The sequence below is a fragment of the Sorex araneus genome, chromosome 2 (assembly GCF_027595985.1).
Source record: "Sorex araneus isolate mSorAra2 chromosome 2, mSorAra2.pri, whole genome shotgun sequence".
Lineage (NCBI taxonomy): Eukaryota > Metazoa > Chordata > Mammalia > Eulipotyphla > Soricidae > Sorex > Sorex araneus.
Genome location: NC_073303.1, coordinates 107,622,494 through 107,649,331, shown reverse-complemented (window position 1 = coordinate 107,649,331; position 26,838 = coordinate 107,622,494). Strand labels below are relative to the sequence as shown.

At 39.0% G+C, this 26,838-nt stretch overlaps 1 protein-coding gene across 5 annotated transcripts in view; it reads left to right on the top strand.

The window, feature by feature from the left end:
* COL14A1 (collagen type XIV alpha 1 chain) overlaps nt 1–26,838 on the top strand; it is a 208,933-nt gene that overhangs the window by 81,410 nt on the left and 100,685 nt on the right. For all 5 annotated transcript variants that reach the window (XM_055127235.1, XM_055127233.1, XM_055127232.1 and 2 more), the window contains 5 exons: nt 3,085–3,207; nt 5,470–5,619; nt 8,771–8,887; nt 19,638–19,784; nt 22,803–22,859. In XM_055127235.1, coding sequence (XP_054983210.1) covers nt 3,085–3,207; nt 5,470–5,619; nt 8,771–8,887; nt 19,638–19,784; nt 22,803–22,859 — 594 coding nt within the window. The remainder of the gene's footprint in view (nt 1–3,084; nt 3,208–5,469; nt 5,620–8,770; nt 8,888–19,637; nt 19,785–22,802; nt 22,860–26,838) is intronic.

Below are 26,838 nucleotides of genomic sequence, written 5' to 3'. Positions count from 1 at the left end.
ACTATATCAGAACCAAGTGGTTTAGCACAACAACTATTATGTTGTATTGCATGATTATGTGAGTTGGGAAATTTATCAACTTTCTGGGAAATCCTCTTATTTCACTTAGTATTTGTTACATTAACTTGGTGTTTGGGTTGGTCTGGAGGATCCAAGACAGCTCTACCTACATGTCTTGCATTTTGATGAAGCTCTTGGAAGATTCAGCTGAATGTCTCTATTTCCATGTAGTCTTAACGTCCTACACAGACTCTTTCTAGCAGGACAGTCCTACTCCTTAAGTTATGACTCAAGGACAAGAGAACCAAGAAATCTACAGGAAGATAGTTCTGTATGTAGATCTAACACAGTGTTACCTATTGTGGTAGTTTATTCCTCCAGGTAGGACCCACCCAGATTCAGATTCATGGATTGCATCTCTTAATGACAGAAGCATCAAAAAAGTCTATTCATGTTTAATCAATCATATTGCCAATGGGTCATGTCTGATTTTGTATAGAATGTTTACGAGGGAAGAGCTCTGTATCTGGATGATTAGGTGAGGAGTTTTCAGTTAAGTAGCAAGTTCCAAATAAAATCCTGCAGCCCACTTTCCGAGTGTGCTGTCAAGTAAGTTGGCTTATTTTCTCATTTAACCTTCCCTCCTCTTTTCCTCCTTCCACAGTCTCTGGTAGGAATTCCTCCCCTTGGACTCCACCAAATGTGCATGTTTTGCAAAATATTTGCCAGGGTCCTGTGGGTTGCTAAATTGTTCCTTCCAGAGTCATATGGAAGGAAAGAAGGAAAGGGGCAGGGTAGGACAATAGGAGGGCTTCTATTCCTTCCTTCTGTCTTATCTCTACATTTATCATCTTCACTTGATAGTGAATTGACCTACATGCTGTAATTTTAGCATGTATTGGTATTTTTAATAAATGTTTGAAAACCACAGTCCTAAATGGCACTTAAAGAAGAATGTCAAGTAGTACTCCTTCCTATTTATGGAGCACTCATTACATACATTATCTTTGATTTTATTATTTTTTTGGGGGTCACACTCAGCGATGCACTGGGGTTAACTCCTGGTTCTACACTCAGGAATAACTCCTAGCAGTGCTCGGGGGACCATGTGGGATGCTGGGAGTCGAACCGGGGTTGGCCGCGTGCAAGGCAAACACCCTACCCGCTGTGCTATCTCTCCAGCCCCTACATCCATTATCTTTGTTTGTCTTAAGTCCAAGTTGTTGCAAGAGAGTGGGGCTGGTGATTAGCAAGAGTAGTTTACTTTATTTTTGTTTGGGGGGGCACACCTGGCAGTGTTCAGAGCTCCCTCCTGACTCTGCACTCAGGTGTTACTTCTGGACAACTCAGGGAACTAAGTGGGATGCTGGGCATAGAAACTGGGTTGGCCACACGCAAGGCAAATGTGATACCACTGTGGTATTACTGCAGTCCCTGGCAAGAATAGTTTAAAATAAGCAATGGAGATTCAAACGTTCTTCGATGGTTTAGAGATGTATAATTTTTTGTTCTAATGTCTTGTCAAGTTACATGCACACCACCATGAGTACTAGAGGATGAGTAGAGGAGTGGAAGAAGTGGGGAGGGAGGTAGGGAGAAGGAAAATGTAGCTTCTTTGATTGCAGGGGACCCGAGAATGTAAATCTACGCTTACCTTTTGTATGTTAAAAGCAAAGATAATTTATTGAGTGTTCAATCATACAGATAGGAACCTATCTAAAATCAAGTATGATTTCAGAAATCATACTTGAATCTCATTATAGAAATATTATTACATATGAAAATTTTCACATACATAGTAAAATATTTCATTGTGTTAGTGGATGGTCTATTTCAGAGGTCAAAATTATTTTTAATAAATCATAAAATATCACTATGTATCATAGTTTATAAAGGTGATCTGCATAAATAACTTTAATGATTTCATAAAAATTGGCAAATGACAATTTTAAAAGATCTGTGCTGTAATTTAGTATGTTGGATATTGCCTGTGGTTCTGTTATGCACAGTATTTCAAGGAGATAATGATTTTAAAGATAATTTTTGCTTTTACTATAGAGTACATACATAAATATAAAATATTGGCAACAGTGGAAGTAGTCTATCTTAAAGTAATTACAGTCTGTATTTTATTTTTTTCTTCTATCATTGATATGACTTACTAACTTAAATACTACTTATTTTAGTAACTTAAAATAAGCCAGTACCTGGGACTGGAGCAATAGCACAGCGGGTAGGGTGTTTGCCTTGTATGTGGCCAATCCAGGTTCGATTCCCAGCATTCCATATGGTCCCCTACCACCGCCAGGGGTAATTCCTGAGTGCAGAGCCAGGAGTAACCCCTGTGCACTTTTTGGGTGGACCCAAAAAGAAAAAAAAAAGCCAGTACCTATTTTCAATGTTTTTGTTCTGTTTTGTTTTTCACTGATTTAAAGAAGTTAAATTATGTAAAATTTCAAAATATGGACAGTATGAAGACGAAAGTGGGGAAAAAACACCACCTCATTAGACTCTCATGTCTGAGAGTTATTTCTTTACTAGCATTACCCTTGATATTCCTGTACACCAATAGTTTGAAAATGGACCAGAGTGGTGTTTAGATGGGCTTTTTGTTTTTAGTGTTGTACCCACACCTGGCAGTGCCCAGGGGCTCTCCTTTAAGCGGGGTGCTTAGGGGTCACTCCCATTCCCATTTGTGGTTCCAGGGAGCTTTGGAATGAACTCCTGGCTCCCTCTTGCAAAGCACACTTTCTAGGCCTTTGAGCAATCTCCCAAGCCTCGAAGGCAATTTTAAATAAGTAGTTTTCAATTCAGTTTTACTTAAAACTAACTGAAGGAAAAAGAGCCAAATGGCCTTGAATGGACTCCTGATATTCAGGGGGAAAAGGCTCACCACAAAACCAATTATTTTCCATGTATTTAATATTTAATACAACCACAGACTCTCGAAGGCTAACCACCATGTGTTTTAGTACATTTGTAAATTTGTCTAACATTATGGAAAGATATCTTAGACTTTACTAGCAACAGTGTTGTAAAGATGGAAATCACACTAAATCCCTATTTTCTTCCCTCACTCTTCAGTGTCACCTTCTGGTCCCCAAAACCTGCGTGTTTCAGAAGAATGGTATAACAGGCTGCGCATCACCTGGGATCCCCCACCCTCCCCTGTTAAGGGCTATAGGATTGTTTACAAACCCATCAGTGGTAAGTAGTGCCTTTATAAAATGTTGCTGCCATACAAAGAGGTCAAAAATATCTTTGGAGATATATTAGACATGTTTTGACTTCTTGGCTTTGGCTTTAGGAAATGTTAAAGACTTAGTTTTTTTTTTTTTTAGCAGAAAGCTTTTGTAGTATGGTCAGTGTGGAGGTAGAAATGATCAGAATGAGGACTTTACAACTATGCTAGTGGGTATGTAAATAAGAAAATATAGCCTTGGTTTTTCCTTGATGACACACGCCCTGACAAGACACCAGGGTAAACAAAAACAGACTTAAGAGATCGCTGGACTCTAGGAGCTTCACACATTTAGAATCTCTCATTTCTAACGCTTCTGCTATATGTCACTTCTCATATGAGGTGCACAACGATCACTGGCAACTTCTCAGTCCATCCATTCTGAAAGTTTGTCAGAGTATAAAGTTCATCAAAGCTTTTATATTATGATAGTAAAAGAAAGTTCCCAGGACCTCCCAGCCACCTCGTTAAAGAGATGACTTTCTCCTTAGCTTGCTCATCATCATATCCTGACAGCAGGAGGTCGACCAGTGAGGGGCGGTTGCCTCCCTCCACATCCCACACGGAGGAGAGCCGGTGCCTCATACCTGTGACCCTCAGAATATTCAAGTCCAACAGGAGATCCATAATAGAGAAAGGGGGAACCTCCCTGTATTTTAGGCATGGCTTTTCATTTCTCTTAAGTTGTTTGGCAGCAAAGGGGCTCTCCAATGATTTTTTTTTTATTATCCTGGCAGATAAAATTCTAGAATGTTTTTTATGCCATTATACAAATGCTTTTAGGCTTCAGAAAAATTCTGAGTCTCAATCTGTTATCAGAGGAGTGCTCTAGACTTTTCTACTTTTTCTATTGTGTACCATTTTTCTGGGGTTACTCCCAGGTTGATACAACTAAATATGCCACATTCCACTTCTCCAAATATCTCTCTGAAACATGCAAATGAAAAAGCAAGACAAGGTCCTGGGCACATACATCCCCAGGATCATTCCATGGACCCATTTCCATTTTCATGGGGGAGGCTAGTAACTTTGAGCCATGTGTTAATTTTGTAAGATGGTTTTACTCTATTATTCTTTGGCCCATTCTACAAATATTTGTCAGCTTTTCCAAGGACCAGTAATTTAGGGCACAATCTTTCTATTTAACAGATATATTTTATTACTATGGTTTGGAGAGTGGAGGGTTGCTATTGCGTTTAGTGGGTACTGTTAAGTACCATAAATTTATCATTTCCTTCCCCCATCCTCCAGAAAATACAGCCAAGATGTAAATAGTGCCGAAATTGCAGGTCAAGTGGGAGAATGTCATGTGGATGTAAGCACTGAAAATTGGAGGAGGAAAATCACATATCACATACATATAGAGAGAGTTACCACAGAGAGAGAGAGAGAGAGAGAGAGAGAGAGAGAGAGAGGAGGGAAGAGAGAGAAATGCGAATAGATTGTTGGGAGGTGAGTTCTGGATTAAAATTATGGGTCTTTCAGGAACCTGTCAATTTCTCAATCTCATGATTGAGCACATATGAGAAGAGGCAAAGGTCAGTATATTTGCATAGACCTTAACAAGAAATAGTTCTAATGCTAAATGCTGAATCAGACTTTACTCAGTTGAAACAAAAGTGAAAATGCAAATCTTAAAGAAGCCAGCTGGAATTAGATTGTTATCCATCTGGTTTTAAATCCATAAGGGGAACAAATAGATGTTAGTGTATAATCATATGGGTGCAGGCCCCATGTATGTCCAAATATTGAAGACTTCTGAAAAATTTGCTGCTACTGCCATTTGCATGAATGCTGAGGACAAAGCTAGGTCTGAGAAGGCATCTGTGAGCTGACTTCTTCCTCAGGAGAAAGTGCCTTCCCATGCCATGGTGAAATAGGTTACCATCACCGTGAAGAGCCTACAATCTAGCAGGCAGTGAATGATAGCTGCTACTAAGAGCTAGAACCTAGTGGTGGTGTGAGAAGTGTTTTGTCTTGGGGGTCATATGCAGTGTCAGAGACAGAACTGGGGACAGGAGCTTGCAAGACAAGTGCTTTGCCCTCTGTACTATCTCTCTGGCCCCAGATAAGTGGATTTTAGAGCCTGGTGAGACTAGATTTAAACGCACCCAGCTGTTAGACTGCGCTAGAAAACTGGAAAACCATCAAATCGGGTCAATTGTTTTAAAGAGCGTTTTTATTTTCCCATCTTCTATTGTGGCTAAAATGCACTCTGCCTCCTCCAGTGGCTGGCCCGACCCTGGAAACGTTCGTGGGAGCCGACATTACCACCATTCTTATCACCAACCTCCTCAGTGGCATGGACTACAACGTGAAAATCTTTGCCTCCCAGGCCTCCGGCCCCAGCGATGCTCTGACAGGCGTGGTGAAAACAAGTAAGACGGATGTTCTGTTGCCTCAGCCCCCACATGTGGTTTCGCTGCTTTGTTTTCACTGTAACTCAACCCTGGCTTCAATTTGGCGGTTGCTTTTTCTTTTCCTCAGTGTTTCCCTTTCTGGCTGGTGCTCCATGGAAAGAAAGGTGTGTTCGGGACGCAGAACCGTGCTTCAGAGTCTAGCTGGCAGGCAGGATGTCAGCGCCTGGCATTCAAATATACTTGATGGTGGCAGATAAGATTTCTTTCTGGAAAGTCTTGCCATTTTAGAAATTAGGTGAATTTTTCCAAACAGCCCCATAGCCTGACAGGGCATACACCAGTCAGAGTTGGCCCAGGGTGAAGTTTGTCTTTTCTCAAAACTTGTACTCCTGTAAAAATCCACGTGCGTGCGTGCACACACACACACATACACACATTCAAACACACACACACTCAAGCACACACACACATACACACACATTCAAACACACATACACACACACTCAAACACACACACACACACATACACACACCATTAATAAGATGTGGATGTCCATCTCTAAGGACTTTCTTGTCTACCTCTTAAGGGGTTGTCTGCCATCTGTACACCATCTGGGACTTCTCACTGGCATTTACCACTTACAAACACCCATGGAATAATGCAATGTTTTCCAAATTCCAGCATGTATGTTCCATTATCCCAGTGTTTGTAATAACTCCTCACCATCTGGTTAAAATATTTCTTTACGTTGACTTGCAGGTTTTTTTTAGCTGAAATACTTCTTAAAACCAACATGATTGCTCAAAACAGAAGACAATTTAAAAAAGTGTTTTTAAGATATACATTAAAAAGATAATACATCAATGATTAAAAAAAAATGGTTTGGCTGCATGCCGATTAAAGCCATCCTGAGAGCTATCTCTAGAATATGCTTCACCCTTACAATTGAGAGCCTGATTACAATCAGAAGAATAAGCCTTAAATCTACTATTTGTTTGCCTTGAGCAAATTACTCAACTTCTCTGAGTTCAGTTTTATCAATTTTCAAATGAGGATAATAAACATTTATAGGCTGACTGTGAGGATTAAAGAGAGAATGCATAAAAAGTGTCTGGCACATGGCAGGCGCTCTGAATAATCAGTTTTTATTGCAGTAGTTAGGCTTTATGCACTTGGTCCATATCTCCGGCTCATCCCTAATCAAATAATGAATATGACCAAGGAGATCAAGCAAGAATAGGTTCTAGTAAATCAGTCTCCATGCCACCTAAATGAGACCACCTATCTGTCAACCCTGTCATTAAAGGGAAGCTTCCTGAATTCTCTTTTGTGGAATATCTTGAGGTCTTAAAAGCTGGATACTGAATCAATCTAATTTCAAAAGAAATAGTTTTTGTCTTCAGTGAATAAAGAAAACCTTAACCTGTAGTTATGATCTTGTCGAAGTGATACCGTTTTGTGTATGATAGTGTTCTACAGGTCTCTATAACTGTTCTTACTTCCTTTTCTCTGATTCTACTTTCTTCTATTTCATCCTTTTCTCTCCTTTAATAACTATGCTGTGTGTTCCAAATACATTTGAAAAGAATGAAGGTATTGAATAGCTTTCTATTCTTCTTAAAGAAAATCTAGAGACTTTTTCAGTTTTCCCTTTTTTTCCCCCCAAACAAAATAAAACCTACTCAATGGCCAAAAAAAAAAATCAATTAAAGGTATTTTCTAAATTTTAGTGTGGTTATTTAAATATTATTGGCTTTCTTATAGAAATAAGTTTGTTTAATTGGTATTAGGAAACAGATTTTTCTTCTCTTCGATGATCTAACAGAAACAGACAATGAAAAGATCTAAATTGTTGATGACCACTTAATACCTCTATTGCAAACCACAACACCCAAAAGGAGAGGGAAAGCAAAAGGAAATGCCCTGCCACAGAGGCGGGGGAGGGGGAGGGGGAAGTGGGTGGGGATGATGGGAGGGATGCTGGGACCATGGGTGATGGAAAATGGGCACTGGTGGAGGGATAGATACTTTAACATTATATGACTAAAATGTAAGCACGGAAGTTTGTAAGTCTGTGCCTTACCTCACTGTGATTCACTAATAAAAACAAATTTAAAAACATTTTTTAAGTAAAAGATTTAAATTATAATCAGATAAAATTATTTTTACTTTAAAAATGCCTTTAAGCTAGTTTTTATTTTAGGTAGCAAATACGAGAGAGAAAGAGAGTGGTAGAGAGAAATAAGAAAAAATGATATGTGTGGAATTAAGAGGTCATTAGAAAAAGTAAATCTTATTAGTCTTTTGTTTTTATTACTTGAATCAGATAAGTACCAGATGCTTACTCCTTTCTTGTACTAGAGAAATATTTACTGCTTTTGCAAACGAACCTTCTGCAAATCATCTTTGTGCATTACAATGTTCTAAGATTAATAGGATTCTTTATATTTTTGCATCTTTTTTTGTTAACCGTGTTAAGTGATTCATTTCTAAATTTAAAAAAAATTCAAATATGTGTAGATTCTAATTCAATCACATTTTGAAAGCAACTCTTGGTGAAACTTCTTCTGTTTGAGTAAGAATTCTAGTCTCTTAACATTGTTCTTCCCTATTATTTAAGCCAGGGTTGTCTTTCAGTGGTTAATAAGGACATAGTGTGTTTAATATTTTATTTTTAATTTTTTATATTATTCATTCTACCATATTTTAATAATGCAAACAGGAAAGATTAAAAGTTTTATTTTTTAAATGAAATATTTTTATTCTTTTTTAAGAATTCATAATTTTAACCATAACTTCATCATCTATTGCATCTTTTTTTTTTGTCTTTTGTTGTCTGTTTGTTTACCAGCATTAGGCAGGCATTATAAAGCGTAATGTGTGGAACTGGAAAAGTAGCTTAGTGGTAGAGCACTTACCTTGCAGTGTGGAACCCTGTATTCAATTCCCAGCACCACCAAAATACAAAACAAAGAGTTGAAACTGCATTTTTATTTTACAAGTGATTCTCTCTTGGGCACTAATTTCTCTGTGAATTGATAGGTCTTCCTCCTCTCTCAATGAAACTATGAGAATCAGAATTGTATCAAGTTAAAGTTCGTTTCATATTTGGGGGTATTAAGGATATTACCTGCAGTGTGACACAGTTATGTTACTGTTTCTCTATAGTGTTTTTGGGTGTGACCAATCTTCAAGCAGAACAGATTGAAATGACCAGCTTGTGTGCTCAGTGGCAGGTGCATCGTCATGCTACTTCCTACAGAATCATGATAGAGTCCCTTCAAGGTGAGTGCAACCCGTCACTTCTCTTTATCAAGGGCTTTTATACTTCATTCTGTGAAAATCAGCACCCAAGGCCATTAGACAAGAGCCATTTCCTTGAGGAGGCAGTACTGTGTTTGGCCTGTGCAGGGTATGGAGTCAGGTGGCTAGATGAACCAGGAATTAAACTTCTCCTAGTCCCCATAGCTCATCAATTGATGAATGAAGTCATCGTGTTTGTCCCATGGATTTCTGTGAAAATTAGAATAAGACAATCTATGTAAAGTATAGGCAACGGTGCTTTACAAGAAGCCTAGCTTTTGTTGCTATTAGAAGCCAAATAACAAGAATTAATATACATTAAAATTATATGGTATTATAATTTTGCTATTCATTTTTCAACGGTCCAAGTCTAAGTTGAATCCTTTTCTTAGCTATTCTTTCTTTGGGGTATGGTTGGTGAATAACAAATTCTTGTTCCAGATAGTGTATCTGTGCTACCAAGAATATTTTCTTTATCATTTCAATTTCTATTATGCAGTTCTCATATCTGTGAGTTAGTACTTTGCTACAAAGTAGAAACACTCAAAATATCTCCTCACTATTAATAAAAAATAAATAGAGCAAGTATAAAAGGCCAGTCCCCAGAATGAGTTTCTAGGGACTAAGAATTCTCTTTCCATATTATCAGCATGAATATTACTCAAAAGCTAAGATCATGCAAATGTTATAATCAGACTTGGGTTGACTTATAGTCATGCTTCCCAATTTTATTTATTTACTTGATTTGCTTTGGGGACCACATCTGGCCATGCCCAGTGAATATTCCAAGCTCTGCACTCAGAAGTTATTCCTGGCAGTTCTTGGTGGACCATATGGAATGCCAGAGCTTGAATTCAGGTCAAATGTCTACAAGGCAAGTGCTATACCTACTGTACTTCTGCTCTGGCCCCTTGTTTCCCGTTTTAAAAAGTCAAAGGCAATGAAGTGGGAAAACTGGTCTGCATAGTTGAGTTATTGGTGGTAGGGGAACTGGAAGGGAAAAACAGTGGGGACCTTGGGGGCAGAAATGTGGGTACCCTGGTCATGGGTGTGGTATTAGAAGTATGTGCATGAGAAGCCACCATCAGCATACCATAAATCATATAATTTCCATCAATATTTTTTTAATACATAAAAAGTAGAGGAAGCTGATTTCAGGAACTTTTGGGTAGGTCTGGGTTTAGTAGCTCCTATCACTGGCTATAACTACATTCAAAATATAGTAGTTCCACTTCTGATCTACACTGGGTATGTCTTATGGCCCAATTTCCAGTAAGACTGTCAGTAGGACTCCCCACTCCAGCAAGCAGTTTTTCAATAACAGCAGGGTGTCTGAGAATTTAACTCAACTCTGACACTACCTAACTGGAGACTGCATCTGGTTCCCCGGGAGAAGGCTCCATCCTCCATCAAGGCCATCTTCCACTGCAGGGACCACTTAACAAACCCAGGCATCCACCTGTGCTTCTGAATAACTGGCTGGAGCCACAATGTCCCCCACCCTTACTTCAGGTGCCGGCCACAAATTCAGTACATAAAGTATAAAACACAGTTTGATGGACTGCTAAGAGCATTCAAAAATATGGTTCCTTTAGAATACCCCTGACATGATAAATTCATACCAACCCTAATCAATACATTGTATTAATAGATATACTAAGTCACTTCTTAGTTGATTTCTTGTGTGAGACTCTTTGAAGATCTCAAGACTCATGATGGCTAAGCACATGGAAGTGGCTTTCAAGATACTTCAGAACAAGCCATTATGGTTCAATGTAACTTATGAGATAAGTAAGCCCAAGTAGATGAAAAGCAGGCAACAATTTAGAAAACAACTATAAAATCTTGAAGTGTTGTTCTTGTTTATCTTTATAAGGATAGTTATGTCTTACATTAACATAGAAGGCTTGAAATGTGTTGGTTTTATTAACCTGTTAACCTTTAAAAAATATCAAATATAAATATTATATTCCTGAAAGACTCTGCAATATCATCCTTTGATATAGTTCAAAAGTTAAATAGCCAGAGGCCCAAGAGATTTCACAGGGGTAAAGTACTTATTTTGCATGTGTCTGACCCAATTTGATTCCTGACACCACCATAGATGGTTCTCTAGGCTCCTCCAGTAGTGATCCCTAAGCACAGAGCCAGGAGTAAACCCTAAGGACATCAGGGTTTACAGGTGGTCCCCCCAAAAAGTTAACATCCAGCGGTACATAAACTCTTGCATATATTCATTGTCATTAATAAAAAATGCTTAAGTTGACATGAAGAGGTATTCACAGTGGCTTTATCAATGGAATTAATGAGATCTATAAGTATTTCCTATGAAATACTTTTAATTGAACATATTTCTAAAATCGTATTGAGATTTCTTTTAAAAAGTTTATAACAGTTAAGGTAATATGCTTACAATGTTGCTGACGTTTTTGGTCTTGGTGTTAACCTCACCTCACCACCATAAAAGTGCCCAAGACCCCAGGATTACATTCCTTTTGTTTTTATTTTGGAGCCACCTGGCTCTATTCAGAGGTCACTTTTGGTACTCAGGGAACATCTCGGGTACTGGGAATCAAACCTGGGTCAGCTGCATGCAAGGCAAGTTGAACTATGGCTCTGATCCCACGGGTTTCTTATCAGAGGATATGGCTGATGTATCAAATTACATGGATCTTCTTAACTAAACCTCAGTATACCCTTTCTGAAGCTAAGATCTCTGCTAGCAAAAAAAAAAAAAAAAAAAAAATCTGAGTCCACATTTATTTTCTTAATTTGTTCTCCTATAGCCTTATTTGCAGGCTGCCAGAAATCTCTTACTCCAAGCTTTAACAGCCTCAATTACATGAGAACAAAAAGTCAATTAAGGTTTTTAATCTTCTTCGGGTTGTCATCAACATTTACAACTAAGAGATTTATGAGTCCAGTTAGTTTACGTCTCATTCACACAGTTGTCTATGTGACTGTTATTCATCAACTGGACAGCAGCCGAGTCTAGTTGACAGTTTGAACAAAGAGTGCTGGAGGTGGGAGTGAACGTAAGGACAGCATTGGAAATATGTGTCAGCAGTATAACATGTACCGTTAAGATCAAGGACTGTCCATTCTATTTGGGAATTGGAAAGAATTAGGTCACATTTCTTAATCTGGCTAAGAAAAGAGGTTAGAACCTCATCATTATCTAGAAGGGTTTGTGTGAGATGCCCATGGGAAAATGTATCTTGGGTCCTCTGCACTTTTACTTCTGTACTTTCTCCAAATGTCTATAGATACTATTTCTGCAGAAATTTCAGTCGTGAGCTCTATAGAGACACGTGGAGAAATGAAACCATTTTTCATAGGCAACAGTCCCCCTGTGGTGGAGAAAAGGATTATTCCGGATGAACCTGTTTCTAAATATCTCTGTTAAATTCTTACCTTGACAAGTCATTTTATTATTCATGTTCTAATTTTGGGTTGTTTTGTTATGTTTTGTTTACGGGCCACACCTGGCGGTGCTCAGGGCTTACTTTTGGTTCTGTACTCAAAGATCACACCTGTTGGGGCTCAGGGGAGCATACTAAGTGCCAGGGATGGAATCAGAGTGGCTATGTATGAGGCAAATGCTCTACCTGCTATCCTACCACTTTGGCCCCTTAGTTTCTAATTTTTCATTCCCTCTTCTTCCTTCCCTTTGCTGTTCTTGATCTTGTGATGACTGGAGGTTGCATACAAATCTGACTGAGGTGCTCACACAGGTGAGCTGTGGTGTTCACAGGGATCAGACATCAGGTTGTGTCTACACTCTGAGCTCAAATGCACCCAGGAGGTTTGCACTACTCTTGTGTGGTGTTTACACACACGTTCACCAAGGCTTTCACTCTTGATAGTCTCAAAAGTTATGATGAAGTGCTTGCCAGAGGTTGTATTTCCTGGCTATGATGCTCATGCAACACCTTTAGTTGCAATGTTTACTGGAGGGGGATGGTGGGGGCACATGCACTTGGTGGTCATACACCTAGCCATGGAGTGGCTGGAAATCATTTGCAGTTTGCAAGCAGCAGAGCTATGAAGCTCAAAGAGCATGTGAAGAGATATCAGGCCTGTGCTTGGCTCATGTGGTGATCCCAGGGGTTTGAACTGGTGACTATGTATCTACTAGGAAGGTACACTACTCCACCATACTATTCCTCTGGACCCTCCATTCAGTATATATATGCATATGTATGTGCATATACATATACGCATATATATTTGCCATGGTCTGATCATGCACACTTTTGTTATAAAAAGATGTCAGTGGTGAGGCCTCCATTCTAGTCACAACTTCCTGTCAATTTTATTTTCTTTGGGTCTTAGAGAAACCCCAGAAAATGCAGCTCTGAAATTACTTCATTTGTGGTTTGCACCTGAGGTCATGCTTCCAAATGTTTGAGATTTTTAATGTATAATCAGGCTTTATTATTAGGCTCATTTGTAAATAGCATACGTGCACATAAGGAGACTTAAATTAAAGGGGTCCACTATTGGCTAAAATATTTGTAAGTGTGAAAGCCTTGACTTCAGGCATATTTGGATATAAGTCTCCAAACGGTGTCCTGAAGATTCAATCTTGCTGCAACCTTCTGCTCTGCTACCTTCGGCCTTCCCATTGTCAGGTATTGTGACTTGGCACCAATCAGATCCAGAATGACACGATTCCAGCTTTTAATTTACCAGTTTTAGTAAAAAGAGAGCCTCTCTTTCTCAATAATTCCAACAAAAGTCCAGGAACTGAGTCATATTTCCCTGGTGTGGGTAACAGATCCTTAAATCTGTCATTGAGTTCAAGACCATGAAATAAACGAATGGGTTGGATCTAGTTACTTCTGTTCCCTGTATCTGGAAGAGGGTGGAAGGGATATTATTCAGTCCTTCCAAGGTCTTGAAGACCAAGAGTAGAGAAGAGAAACAGATTTAAAGAGAGATGAGACGCAAGATAGGCATAAACAACAGATGGATCCTCTACCCAAGTAAATATTATGACACTTTTTATAGCCGAGAAGATTTTTTTTTAATTTCCAGAGGGATAAGTTCCCCTCACCAGAGACTGAAATAAAATCCACTCTTAAGTCAGCCATCCACTAGCCAAATGAAATTGTGGACTTTGGTTGACTGCAGAACAGACCCAAATGAAAGACTTTTGGTGGCTCTTGGGCAACTCAGATCGCTACAGGAGCTGCCATTAGTTCTGTGGGTACTGTGAAATTTTGTCGCTGTTCAGCTGTTTTTGAGTTCATTTGGCACCTTGAGGCTGAGTATAGTATTTCCCTTCCAGTCTCTATGTTTTTACACCCGGAGGTCCCCAAATTCTCTCCCCAATCCCTTTAATGTGGTGAATTCCTTTCTGGTCTACTTGAAAACGGTTTAAAAGGATACTCACTTGTCTTCTATATTTTAAGTGTTGAAATGTGAATTTTTCAATGTCATCCATTAGCAAGGAAAGAGAACTGTAGTCTAGCAGAGTCTAGACTGACAGATTCATTTGAGGAAAAAAGAATCATGGAAACTAAATCTATTCTCAAAACTTAACTATGTAAGGGAGTGATATTATATGTGGAGATCAGGACATTTGAGAGAGCTGGGGTAACAAAAGCATTTATATCATGAAAGTCCAGTTGAGTTTTCTGGATCCTGAATAGTCATTGCTTGTGGAGCTCAGTAACTACTCGTATAAACATTTGGTGACCCAAATTGATGGCATCATTATCGGCAAAATAATTACTCAGAGAATGCATTTGTCCTTGCTTCAAAAAATTAATACATAAATAAGACTGAATTTCTGCCCCTGCTTCCAAAACAATAAACTCATTCTATACTTTGAGCATAGGGAGTTGAAGAAATTAGTTATGACTTGCTATGTTTGAATGTCTTAGTTCAAGGCAAAACCATTAGCCATGAATCACAGACACCAAAAAGAGTATGGATTTAGCTTTGTTCATTGCCCATTCTTTGTTAGTGTTAGGGATACAACTGATAGTTTTTTTCCATTCAGTTTATAGTGCCTGCTCCATTTTTCTCATGATTTATAGGTTATTTGTTTAGCAATAAAATCCATTTCTATTCTATTGTCAAGTGTCTATAAAGTGAATGAGTATATATAAACTATAGACACATTAAAGAAAAGCACATTTTTATGCTGACTCCTGGAAAGTCCCTGGAAGTTTTAGCGAAACGAAGAACATAAGCTATGCATAGACTTTGGAAAATGTTTGCATTATAAATTGATGATTACAGGAAGTTTTCAGAAGGTTCAAAGGTTGGTTCAAGGTCAGAAAGCAGCATCGCTGTGGAGGGTCTGAAGCTAATATTCACAGACTAAATTTGGATATCAGTAATCAAGTTAAATTCCTTTCATAGTAATCATACAAACACAGCAACATTAAAACTTTTTTCACATATATGCTTAGACTTTGGGTAGTAATGGAATTGGAAACCAGTGCCTCACAATATAAAGCAGGTGTTCCAATCCTGAGAGACATTTCTGGCTTTTGGCATCATTTTTATTTCATCGTTTTATCACATTGTGTGTGATAAAGAAATTACTAAGATAGCCCTTCATTTATTTTGAGGCAAAGTATAGTAGCAGTAATTCTTCCTTCTAACGAGTTACCCAGGCGGTTAAAAATAATGCTCTAACCATATGAATAAAATCCATTTGAAAATCTTCTGTGATTAAAGCTACTGACACAAGCAGTTATACCCAATGAAATGATCAAGTGTTGAGTGTTATGGGATCCTCATCTAATCTGCCCAAACTATCATACTTGCCTGTTTCATACACACTCAGCAGCTCTCAAGCTGTTTTATTTGGAAAACCACACATTTGACTTGCTTTATTTTATGGCACATTAATGGAAATTCAAGCAACATCATCTGAGACTGGACATTGTAGTTCTGAATCCTTATTTCAGTTCTGCTACTGTGGATCTGAACTTGGGTAAGTGACTAACTTTTCTAGTCTTTGCTTTCTTCACTTTAGATTAGGAGTAATTATGGAGTATGTTAATATATGTAAAACCCTGAAAATAGTGCCTGGCATATAGCACTCATTAAAGGTTGACTTTTATTCTTTGTTGTTCTTAAATACTAATAGAGAACCTGGCAGCTAGGAAGCCCTCAGGAAATGATGAGCATAATTAATCCAGCTTCCCACACACCAGAACCAAGTGCCAGCACTATTTCACCAGAACCAAGTGCCAGCACTATTTTCTTCAGACAGATAAAGCAATTTCAATTTGGGATGAAGGAATGAAGAAAGTAACCAGAACTGATACAGGCAGCTGAGTTTTCTTTGTCTCTCAGTCAAGGAAATGAGATGGGGTTTTTTTATTATGTGGAGATGAGACAGGGAATTATTATGTGAAATTCACAAGTATGTGACTCAGCTCCTTGACAAAACAAAATGAACCTTGGCATCAGGAATTGGAGACTGAGTTTTGTCTAGAGCCTAGTCTCTAAAATGGGGGGGGGAGAAACTTAAATGTGTTTTGAAGTAAATTTCTTTGTGATTATCAGTGTTTGAGTTCTACAGCTGTTGTATATGGGCTGGAGCAATAGCAAAGAGGGTAGGGCATTTGCCTTGCATGTGGCCACCCAGGTTCGATTCCTCTGCCTCTCTCAGAGAGCTCGGCAAGCTACCGAGATATCACCCGCATGGCAGAGCCTGGCAAGCTACCCGTGACATATTTGATAAGCCCAAAACAATAACAACAAGTCTCACAATGGAGACATTATTGGTGCCTGCTCGAACAAATCAATAAGCAACTGGATGACAGTGACAGTGACAGCTATCATATATAACTATGTACTCAGGATAGCATAAACATTTCTTGGCAAATATGGATTGCCAGTGAAGAAAGCTTAAGAACTCTGGTGTAGGGCAGAACCTGGTGTAGGTCTGGAGTAACCCTATGTCACTTCTGTATCATGTCTTAGCTCATCTGTTATAATTTTAAGAGAATAAAAAGTGATTTTTAGAGTGATTTCAGAATAATCTCTTCTGAGCTTTCGTAGTGGAAAGGATGATGCATCATACAAGTTAAAAAATCAAGGCTGACAGGTGGAAAATGGACAGTCATAGATTCCCAGGCTGCTGCCACACTTTTCCAAGCTCATGTGCCTTTCTGTTGACTTTGAAAATAAATGGGCTCCATAGGTTTTGGTAACTGTGTCCTTATTGTTGTTCATTTCCAGGAATATTTTGATTTCCTCCTTGATTCCCTGGTACATCTACACAATGGAATACTATGCAGCTGTTAGGAGAGATGATGTCATGAAATTTGCTTATAAATGGATAGACATGGAGAGTATCATGCTAAGTGAAATGACTCAGAAAGAGAGGGACAGACATAGAGGGACTGCACTCATTTGTGGAGTGTAGGGTAGCATCACATGAGGCAGTAGATAGAAGGGCCAGGGGGATTGCCCCATAGCTGGAAGACTGCTTTATGAGAGGAGGGGAGAAGGCAGATGGAACAGAGAAGGGATCACTAAGAAAATGATGGCTGGAGGAACCTGTTGGGATGGGAGATGCATGCTGAAAGTAGATAATGGACCAAACATGATGATCTCTCAGTGTCTGTGTTGCAAGCTATAATGCCCCAAAGTAGAGAGAGTATGGGGAATATAGTCTCCCATGGAGGCAGGAGGAGGGTGGGAAAGGGAGGGTTTACCAGGGATATTGGTGGTGGGGAATGTGCACTGGTGGAGAGATGGGTGTTTGATCATTGTGAGATTGTAACCCAAACATGAAAGCTTTTAACTATCTCACAGTGATTCAATAAAATTTTAAAAATTAAAAAAGAAAAAAGAGATGGGTTCATAAATGAAGCTTGAGATACTGAAATGCCACTTTTTGACCCAACAACTGAGAAAACCATACAGTTTCTAGCTCTGCAACTATGCCTTTAGACCACTGCCTAAATGGGCATCCACAGGAATGACCTGGATATGATCAAAAGCATGCATCTTGTTGTGTCAAGTTATAATCATTTGATTACATTTTGAAGATTCACGTTGAAATAGAGGGAGTCTACGCACATCAAAAATAGTAAAAGCAACCAGTGTAGGTGGGATGTGGGGGAAAAGAAACCCTCATCCAATGCTTGTGGAAATGTCAACTAATCCAGCCCTTTTTTTTCTGAAAACAATATGTTCATTTTCAAAAGAACCTAGGCATTGTTCTCCAAATGATCCCAAAATTCCACTTCTTGGCACTAACTCCCCAAAATCTCTTTAGAAAAGACATTTGCAGTCTTATGCCCACTGCAGCAATATTCACGATAGTCAAAATCTGGAAACAGACTGAGTATCTAAAGAGGCTGTGGTATACATACATAGTGGAATACTGCTCATCTGTAAGAAAAGACGCGGTCAGGCAATTGCTGCTGGAAAGTGTCATGCTGAGTGAAGTTTGTCAGGAGGAGAAAGTAACAGTAAAAAACAACAAATACTCAGAGGTGACAGAAACTGAGTACTTGTCTTTAAATCATATCAGTGTAGGGGGGATGGGGAGATAGGATGGGGGTGGTGCGGACACTGGAACATGGTGGAGGGAAACTGGTACTGGTTGAGATTGTAATGCTGCAATTATTAGTCTTTAAATAAAACACTAGCCATCATCAATATTGTAAAACATGGTGCCTTAAATGATTTTTTTCAATGAGATCCAAATTTTTAAAAATGCTCCCCTCCCAGCCCATTCAAGAAATCCATTAAGGTGGTCTTTTTATATCCAAGAAGATTTTTATTGCAATCCTTTACTAAGTGCAGGCACTTAAGCAGTATTTGTAAAATAATACTTTCTGACATGAAGCCAGTATTTCCTCTTTTAGGTTTAAAAATACTTAATAATTCTTTAGGCCTTTTAAGTTTCTCCCCTTAAGTTTTTCTTAATTCTCCTCTCTCTTACTAAATTTTACATTGTGTAAGATTTATCTACTTCGTGTCAATTTTAAAATGCATTAGCAGGGAGTTATAGTATTCATTTTTTACAGTTATATACCTGCAAAAAGATAAAGTTTGAAAATAAATTTTTACTTTATCATTATATTTATAATTTTGTGTAATTCAGGAGCTTAGCTCTATTTACCTATAAGTGTAGGTGTCACCACCTCTGACAGAGAGAGAGAGAGAGAGAGAGAGAGCTGTCTCTTAAATTTGAGATTAAAAAGAAACATAATAAGGGAACAACAAATGGTCAAAGTTGTCAGAATAGAAAATTTTGTCTGTGCACTGAGCTTATATGTCAGGAGCAGAGCGCCACCCTTGGAACACTGGTGGAGGAAGGTGTGCACTCTGGGGATGAAATGATGTATCCAGAAGCATGAGTATTAATATTGTAAAATCAAGTATCTCAATTAAAAGTTTTTTAAAAAATTAAAGATGCATACATCTAACTATTTGTCCACCTAATTAAATCAGTATGCACATAAAGAATTCTCCATTCATCAGTGGGTTGATCTCAGAAAAGTTCTGTCAGCAATCATAGTTTGAACATACAAAATATGAGGTTTTTTTGGTGATTTTTAATGCATAAAAAGTTGTGGGTTATGTGAACTCTTTAGAAAAAAATGTATAATACCTTCAAACAAATATTGTTGATCTTGGAGTTAATCCGATTAGATGCTGCATATCAAAAGAAGAAAATCACCTACTGGTGGTTGTTTAAAAAAAGATTTTACATGTGTACATTTGGTTTTGCTTTTCATTCCAGATACACAAAAGCAAGAGTCCACTGTGGGTGGAGGGACAAACCAGCACTGCTTCTATGGGCTTCAACCTGATTCCGAGTATAAAATCAGTGTTTACACAAAGCTCCAGGAGATTGAGGGACCCAGCGTGAGCATCATGGCAAAAACACGTAAGTCAGCTGTCTCATCTCTCCTGATCCTCCTCCGAGGAACAAAAGATATGGGAGGCATCCTGTTTTGATTCCAAAACTTTATTTCACTTAGATAAATATTAGCTATGTTCCCTGGGGATATATGTGATTCAAGTTCGACACCTTATCCAGCCCCTGAATTCACTGCCTATGGGCTCCACTGTCATCTGCATGGAATTTTTCCATTTTCCATATAAGCTTCACGAGGGACTCCAGGGCTATACGATGACTAAGTGCTTGTAACAATGACCCACATTATAATCTCTGGCCATAAGGAACACTTGTGGCATGAGGAGTGCGAAATGAAGTTTATGAACGGGGTCCTGACAGTACAACAATGGCATACTAGCCCGGCCGTGAGGTTGGCCTGGAGCCAATGTGTTCCCACTAGTTGACCCCAGATTACATGCCTGCCTAGGAAACTCTGGCTCTTTCTCCAAGTTGGCTGCAGATCTGATGCGCTGAAGAGAGAGACAAAATTAAAACAAAGAACTTTTTACATGTTCTAAGGAGTGAGTGAAGAGGGTGTCCATAGCTTGGAATCGCTTTTAATTAAGGATTCCTGACCCAAAGGCCATGAACATTAAAATGGCTTGAATTGTAGTAAAGTTAGTATGTGTGGGGGGTGGGGGAGGTGAGGGCTGGGAAAGGGAGGGGCTTGTGTACTTAATTAAGTACTTTGGATTTAAACCCAGAATCCCTGGAATAGGTAGGTGGTGCATAATGGCTCTTTTGGTAGCCAACTATAATGGATTGGATGTTTAGAAAGTCCTGCTGTTCATGCATGGATTATTTTTGCTTCTGTGGCATATTTACAAAGAAATCATCACCCATGTGTCACTGGCAAGAATAGAGAGTGAAAGAGTAATTCAATTACTCCAATCCTATATCTTTTCCTAAATCAAACTTTATTTTTGTAATACATAAATATTCAACATTTTGTATCACATGCATATTTTTCAGGTATAATGTGCTTGTCTTGAAATTCACACCTAATAAATGTACAAGTCTATAGCTCTTTATAAATAGAGCTCAAGATCTTAGCTCTATTTAAAAAGATAAGTTGCTCCCACTTTGATCCAACTTGAGAACATTTCGTTGGCCCAGAGTCTTTTTTTTAATACCAATTTCATCCATTCTCCTTCCCACATTCAGTTCTAGGCAATATTCTTTGTCTTAACAAATATTTCTGAATATCTTGTTCAAGTGAGAATATGTAATATGAAGTTCTTTGTATCTAGTACCTGTCACTTAGGATATGTTTTTGAGGCTATTCTCCCAAGTTTATAATGTGCAGGCTGCCTTCGTTGCTTACATTCATTGCTTTCCTAAACTTAATAAACACTTGATTTTTTTGGAGGGGGCACACCTGGCGATGCACAGGGGTTACTCCTGGCTCTGCACTCAGAAATTCCTTCTGGTGGTGCTCAGTGGACTCTATGGGATGGTAGGAATCGAACTCTGGTTGGCCTCATGCAAGGCAAATGCCCTACCAGCTGTGCTATCGAATGTTGTTTGTTACTGTTTTTGGCATATGAAATACATAATGGGTGGCTTGCCAGGCTCTGCCTTGCGGGGAAAAATTATTATAATAATAAAATATCTTAAAAATTAAAATAATAATATTAATAAAATAATAAATGATTCCCTGTATACATATATAATGATAAATATTGTACATTTATATGATAGATAGTTTGTTGTTATCATTCACAAGTGGGAACAAAATAACATGGTATTCTGTGATCATTTCACATAATAATCTCAAACATGTTTCTGTATCAGTTACCTCACCCTTTACAGTGGTGAATCATATTATTTAACCTATTTTACTGCTCCTAGAATTGGGGGAAAATTTCACATTCATTCCTTCCAACCTTTCTGCCAGTGAAGAAATTCCCCCTCCCACATCCCAACAATCAGTCTGTACAGGCTCAGACCTGTCTCTTGAGAAGCTAGATGTTGACCTCATTGAAGAACTATGCTGAAAATCAAAGATTTCCCCTCATTTAACTGGGATCATTTTAATTTTAGGATGAGGGGAGCAAGTGGTAAAGCACATGCCTTCAATGTAGAAGGCCCTTAAGTTTGATCCCTGTCACCACATGCCCCTCCCAAGGTGTAGCTCTGGTGATCCCCCAAGTACCTGCTGGGTCTAAGCTCTCTATTTATGGGGTGGCATGGAGCTGTGACACTCATATCACCAGGCCCAGCACTGCAAGATGGAGGGACCCGGTTGACTCCCTCGACCTTCCCAGCACTGTACTGTGTGGTCCTTACTAAAAAGAAGAGAAGGTAAAACTAAGTCAAATATTTACCTAATTCTGCCAGTCCTCTTCCTCTCTCATTTGAGCTGATGGTTATTACTATCGTATATAACTATCTCCAGGTCCTTTAACACACCAGATCTTTGCCAGTACATGCACTCCTCGTCCCTCATTATCCAGGCTGAACTGCTGAAGACATCCAGTGGCCTTGCCAATAGGTGCTCAACACTGAAAGTTTCCCAGATACTGTCTGAGCAGAGTAGAGTGAATCTGATTGCCCTGGGGAGCACATCCTGGGAATGTGTGTGTGTGTGTGTGTGTGTGTGTGTGTTGGGGGGTGGGGGAGGCTGCACTCTGGATTGATGATCAGTCCTTAGTAAGCAGAATGGAAATGAAGGATATTATATGAGTGAAAGCAGTTGGCAGGAGTCCCACCTTAAATCAGCATTAAAGTCGCTTTGTAGTTGACAGTTTAATTGTCTTGACTCCTGCCGGGTAAACTGTGAATTGTGATAAAATGGCATTTCAGGTCTTCGGTCTGGACTTGGAAGGTTGCGTGGAGCCACTTTCCACAGACAGTGGCTGATTTATGGTAGTCACTGAATTCAGTGAATTCTCTAAGAAGACAATGGAGAAGATCACTGACTCCCGTGAGGAATTATTGCTCCAGATCACCCCTCTCTCTCTGATGACTTAGTTAATTCATAGGTTTTTTCTGTCTTTTTTACAGAATCACCTCCTACTCAGCCACCTACTTTTCCTCCAACCATTCCACCAGCAAAAGAAGGTAAAAAGAATAATATAATAATGATGTGAGTTAGGTCTAGGATTTCTGTTAGTTTGACTTGTTCATTTGAAATACAGGCTTCTAAAAGAAGACACTTTTATGTTTTATATTCTGTCCAAAAGTGAAAATATTTAATGCTGTACCCAATTAATAACTCAGACTAGGGAGATAAATTTGTAATGCATCTTAAAGAATGAGTTTTACAGATAAATAACAGGAAGAATCGTTCTCAAAGTGATAGAGTGAATTAAGTGCATATGTCTTTGAGGAACACTTAAGTGCTAAAGTTGATGAACAGAAAGGAGTGAAGACATATGAAGAGGTTTTTGCTTTAGCAGATAGGGCATTTGCCTTGCATGAGGCCAGCCCGGGTTCAATTCTTCCGTCCCTCTCGGAGAGCCTGGCAAGCTACCCAGAGTATCCCGCCCACATAGCAGAGCCTGACAAGATACCTGTGGCGTACTCGATATGCCAAAAATAGTAACAACAAGTCTCACAATGGAGATGTTACTGGTGCCCGCTTGAGCAAATCGATGAGCAACAGGATGACATTGCTACAGTGCTACAGTGTTTTAGAATAAACAAAATCAGTGAAGTCAGATGTTGGAGAATAGATGGGACTAGTAACAAGGAGGCAAGGAGAAATTCTAATGACCTCAACATATTCCTTAGTACAGTGTGCAAGGTGTTTAGTAATTAATCTACTTTGTACATCATCTCTTTGAGCATGTTAGCTAACATCAATATTGTACAACTTCAGGCTCCTAATTGTCTTATGGTGTCTTCCTCCATCTTTTAATACATTCAGTCTACCTGGATGCAAACCTTCCTCTGTCTTCATGGAACTAGCCATCTCCAGTCACAATATACAAGCTTTCTCTTAGTATTTGAGTTGAAAATGAAATCTTAGTGGTTGACATTACTAGTCAGGCATTTCTGATGCAGAACTCTCTAAGGTCTGAAAAAAAAAATTATTTGGAGTTGAGCACGGATGTCATTTACAAAATATTTACAAAATTACATAGGAGATACATGATTTGGAAGAATGTGCAAGAATAAAGATGAACAAAATAAAAATATTGGCCTTAAACTTTACTTCACAATGATTTTAGATGGTGGGGCTTTAACAACTTGAAAACGCGATTATTTTTTTATTTTTTTTTAATTTTTTTATTTTTTTTTTTTAATTTTAAATTTATTTATTTTTAATTAGAGAATCACCGTGAGGGTACAGTTACAGATTTATACACTTTTGTGCTTATACTTCCCTCATACAAAGTTTGGGAACCCATCCCTTCACCAGTGCCCATTCTCCACCACCTGTAAACCCAGTGTCCCTCCCACCCTCCCCAATCCCATCTCCCCCCCACCCCACCCTGCCACTGTGGCAAGGCATTCCCTTCTGTTTTCTCTCTCTAATTAGCTGTTGTGGTTTGCAATAAAGGTGTTGAGTGGCCGCTGTGCTCAGTCTCTAGCCCTCATTCAGCCCGCAACTCCCTTCCCCCACATGGCCTTCGACTACAATGTAGTTGGTGATCGATTCTCTGTGTTGACCTTTCCCCGGAACGTGAGGGCAGCCTCGAAGCCATGGAGTCAACCTCCTGGTACTTATTTCTACAGTTCTTGGGTGTTAGTCTCCCACTCTGTTATTCTAAATACCATAGATGAGTGCAATCTTTCTATGTCTGTCTCTCTCTTTCTGACTCATTTCACTCAGCATGAAACTTTTCATGCGCATCCACTTAACTACAACATTCTTGACCTCCTTTTTTCTAACAGCTGCATAGTATTCCATTGTATAGATGTACCAAAGTTTCCTCAACCAGTCATCCGTTCTGGGGCATTCGGGTTTTTTCCAGATTCTGGCTATTGTAAACAGTGCTGCGATGAACATACATGTGCAGATGTTGTTTCGATTGTACTTTTTTGCCTCTCTGGGATATATTCCCAGCAGTGGTATTGCTGGGTCAAATGGGAATTCAATATCTAATTTTTTGAGAGTCGTCCAAATTGTTTTCCAGAAGGGCTGAACCAGTCGGCATTCCCACCAGCAGTGAAGAAGGGTCCCTTTCTCCCCACATCCTCTCCAACAGCGGTTGCTTTTGTTCTTTTGGATGTGTGCTAGTCTCTGTGGTGTGAGGTGGTATCTCAAAGTTGTTTTGATCTGCATCTCTCTGATGATTAGTGATGCAGAGCACTTTTTCATGTGCCTTTTGGCCATTCGTATTTCTTCCTTGGTAAAGTTTCTGTTCATTTCTTCGCCCCATTTTTTGATGGGGTTGGATGTTTTCTTCTTGTAGAGTTCAACCAGTGCTTTATATACCATTGATATCAACCCCTTATCTGATGGGTATTGTGTAAATATCCTTTCCCATTCTGTGGATAGTCTTTGTATTCTGGTCACTGTATCTCTTGCGGTGCAGAAGCTTTTTAGTTTAATGTAGTCCCATTTGTTGATCTCTGTTTTTACTAGATTGCTTAGTTCCGTGTCACCTTTGAAGATACCTTTATCTTCAATATCGTGGAGGGTTTCGCCAACCTTGTCTTCAATGTACCTTATGGTTTGTGGTCTAATGTTGAGGTCTTTAATCCATTTTGATCTGACTTTTGTGCATGGTGTCAGGTCAAGGTCTAAACCCATTTTTTTGCATGTGGTTGTCCAGTTGTGCCAGCACCATTTGTTAAAGAGGCTTTCCTTGCTCCACTTCACATCTCTTGCTCCCTTATCAAAGATTAGATGGTCATACATTTGGGGTTGTGTGTAGGGATATTCCACCCTGTTCCATTGGTCTACGGCTCTGCCTTTGTTCCAGTACCATGCTGTTTTAATTGTTACTGCTTTGTAGTAAAGTTTGAGGTTGGGGATGGTGATGCCTCCCATCATCTTTTTCCCAAGAATTGTTTTAGCTATCCTTGGACGTTTGTTATTCCATATGAATTTTAGGATTGCTTGATCCATTTCTTTGAAGAATGTCATGGGTATATTTATAGGGATCGCATTGAATCTGTATAACGCTTTAGGGAGTATTGCCATTTTGACAACATTGATTCTCCCTATCCACGAGCAGGGTATATGTTTCCATTTCCTCATGTCCTCTTTAATTTCATGGAGTAGCGTTATGTAGTTTTCTTTGTAAAGGTCTTTTACTTCCTTGGTTAAGCTGATTCCGAGGTACCTGATTTTCTGGGGCACGATTGTGAATGGGATTGCTTTTTTCATGTCCCTTTCCTCTGCCTCATTGTTTGCATATATGAAGGCCATGGATTTTTGGGTATTGATTTTGTAGCCTGCAACTTTACTGTATAAGTCTATTGTTTCTAAGAGTTTCTTAGTAGAGGGAAAACGCGATTATTTTTTACTCTACTTTTTCACTCTACTTTTCCCGAATGAATTTAGTTTGAAAACTGATAAATTTGTGTTAATAAATTGGTGTTAAATGTTTACTCTGCAAATGTTAAGAAGTTGGGGATAAAGGGGCTAGGAAGATAGTACAGCACATAAGGATCTTGCCTTGCATGCAGATGACCTGGGTTCCATCCCTGGCACCCTGTTTGCGCCCCCTAGCGGTTAGGAATGATCCCTGAGTGCGGAGCCACGAGTAAGCCCTGAGCACTGCTGGGTGTGGCACACACACATACACAAAGAAAATGAAAAAGTAAAAAAAATAAAGAAGGGACTAGAGAGATAGTACAGGGCTTAAGTTACAATCTCTGAGCACAGGACCAGAAGCAACCACCAAATACCACTGAGTGTGTCCTGACCACCCCCTGCTTCTCTCCTAAAAGAAGTACAAGAAAAAATTTAAAGCACCATTTGATATCCCAGAGGTAATTATTATGCATTTTAATGTATTTTATTCTTTTTATTTCTATCTTCTATTTTGAGTTTGTCTTCAAAGAGTTTTTGCTATCTTTCAAAGATGAAAACAATTTTGATTTCATCTTGGAAACAGAGGGCAAAGTTTTCTTTTATAAGCTT